Here is a 2,237-nt window from a genome sequence, read left to right as displayed (position 1 = left end):
TTGCACTTACAAAGCAGTTGGGGCATTTATTGGCATTTAAACAAGGGAGGAGATCCTGAACACCAGTCTCGCTCAGTTTATAAAAACTTAAGGCCAAACTCTCCATCATCTGTACACAGCTTAACCACGGCCAGGAGCAAGAATTGGAGTTAAACGAATTGAACCAGTCCAACTACAAGACTAGATAAAGGGAAACAGGGCGTAGGGATTTGCGGTTTTTCCTTTTAGATTACCAAGTTTCCAACACAAGAAGCCAACAATACCCCAGTGCAGCACCAACTTACTTCCCACTGCTTTCCAAGGCAGAGTCAATTAATAATCAGTAGTCCAAGTTCTAAGAACATTTCCTGGAAAACAAGGACGCATCTCCCGTAGCTCTATGCAAGGCCTGCCACTGATGAATCAAGTTCTTAAGAACCTACGACCATCTGACACCCTTGGGGAAAGCACCCTCATAGAATCTCCAGAATCAGGCCTCAGTTTTCCCATCTGTAAAAGACAGCCATGGAAAGTGGGAGATCCGCTAGGCTTCCAGATCGAAGTCATCGCGCTCCTCATTGTACTCCAGCACGTGCCGCTTGATCTTGGACGAGTCCACCCAAGTGACAAAGTCCTCCATGCTGCGCGTGACAAGGAAGGCGGGGTCGGTAACCACATCAGGGCCCACGCGTACGTGCCCTTGCTCCACAAAGGCTACGGCAGCCTGAAGGTGCTGCGCCATGCGCAGCTTGAGGAGCACGGTGGGAAGGCGGCGGCGGCAAAAGGACGAGGCCGTGACGAAGTCGCAGAGTTCTAGCGAACCGCGCGTGGGCACCAGGCCGAGAGCATACAGCTTGTCCAGCAGCGCGGCCGAAGCGCGCACGCGGAACTGGTCGCGTTCGGGCAGGTCGCGCAGGCGCCGCGCCAGTTCACGGACCGCACGGCTCAGCTGGTTGTAGCGCGTGTAGTCCTCACGCCGCTGCAGCCGGTAACGCCGCAGTACGCGCAGCTCGTGCAGGTTGTGGTCGGTGACCTCCCAGTTCAGGAAGTCCACCTGCTTCAGCAGTTTCTGCTCGTGGAACTTAAGCTTCCGCACCATGATGGCGGCAGCCGCAGCACCAGGACCCGAAGCTGATAGTGCGTTTCAGTACCCGCGCGATTTCCGCCGCGGCGCACCAAGACCTGGACGGTCTGGGACCCTGGGCCAATGAAAGAAAGGCTTAAAGTCTCGCCCTCATTTTCCATTGGCCAGGGTGGGACCACGCCCCTGCACTGGGATCTCGCGTTTCTTTTCTGCGCGTTTGCATAGGGAGGGGGTAGAAGCACTGCGCGGGGGGGCGGGTCCCTAGGCGGCTACGCGGGGTTTTTAGTAGCCAAGACTGTATCCCTTTGTGCGGCAATCATTTCCTCCTAGACTTCTGTCCTTTGGGGACTTTCAGAGTCTCCCCCGCAAGAGCTGAAGAGGCCATTTCTGGGGAAGAAGGGTGACTGCGGCTTGTTGATTGGGTTTACTGTGCTAACTTCCACTGGGCTCTTGCCATGCCGTGGGGGAGCTTGCCGGAGCCGGCTGTCCTGGGACTGACCTGGTAGTCCCCGCCTCCCGCCAGCGTCAGGTCCTTCCCCTGGCAGGCAGAGCGATCTCTCATTGTCACGTTGGGCTGGGTAGCACCGAACCCATGAAATCCCGATTGCCTGGCCGCTTCCTAGGCGCACATTATAATCGGGATCTATAAGGGAGCCGCCTGGACATCTGTATTATTAACTAAGGTGTCAGATGATTCATAAAACCCAGCAAGTTTGAGAAACTTGGACTATAAGTACAAGTCCAAACCCTTTAGTCTGTGCTCAAATGAATTATCCTGACATAAATTTCTGGCCACCAAGTATTGAATTAACAAATGTAATGCTGTTTCGGCTAGTTGCAGCTGTAAGTTACATCTGGTGTAGCGCTGCAGACCTAACCCCTTTTTGCCCAGGCATTTAACTTCTCACTGATCATTTTTGTTTTGTATGCTTTTCATTGTCTTTTACAATACAATATTTCTGGGTGGGGCGCGGTGGCACACGCCTGTAATCCCAGCACTTTGGGAGGCTGAGGTGGGAGGATCATTTGAGGCCAGGAGTTCAAGACCAACCTAGGCAAAAAAAGAAAAGAAAAGAAAAGATAAAAGCGAGATCCTGCCTCTGTAAAAATTCTTAAAGAATTAGCCAGGCATGGTGGTGTGTGCCTGTATTCCTGACTACCTGGAAGACTGAGG

The 2,237-nt window shown here is 53.1% G+C and overlaps 1 protein-coding gene across 1 annotated transcript; it reads right to left on the bottom strand.

Moving 5' to 3' along the window:
- On the bottom strand, positions 1–2,011 carry LOC105490984 (IMP U3 small nucleolar ribonucleoprotein 3). The gene has a single exon (XM_011757034.2). The coding sequence runs from the start codon at positions 1,076–1,078 to the stop codon at positions 524–526; it is 555 nt and encodes a 184-aa protein (XP_011755336.1). The 5' UTR covers positions 1,079–2,011; the 3' UTR covers positions 1–523.
- Positions 2,012–2,237: the final 226 nt, after the last annotated feature.

This window comes from Macaca nemestrina, chromosome 7 (assembly GCF_043159975.1).
Source record: "Macaca nemestrina isolate mMacNem1 chromosome 7, mMacNem.hap1, whole genome shotgun sequence".
Lineage (NCBI taxonomy): Eukaryota > Metazoa > Chordata > Mammalia > Primates > Cercopithecidae > Macaca > Macaca nemestrina.
The sequence above is the reverse complement of the archived record's forward strand: the minus strand, read 5'-3'. Positions and strand labels throughout refer to the sequence as shown.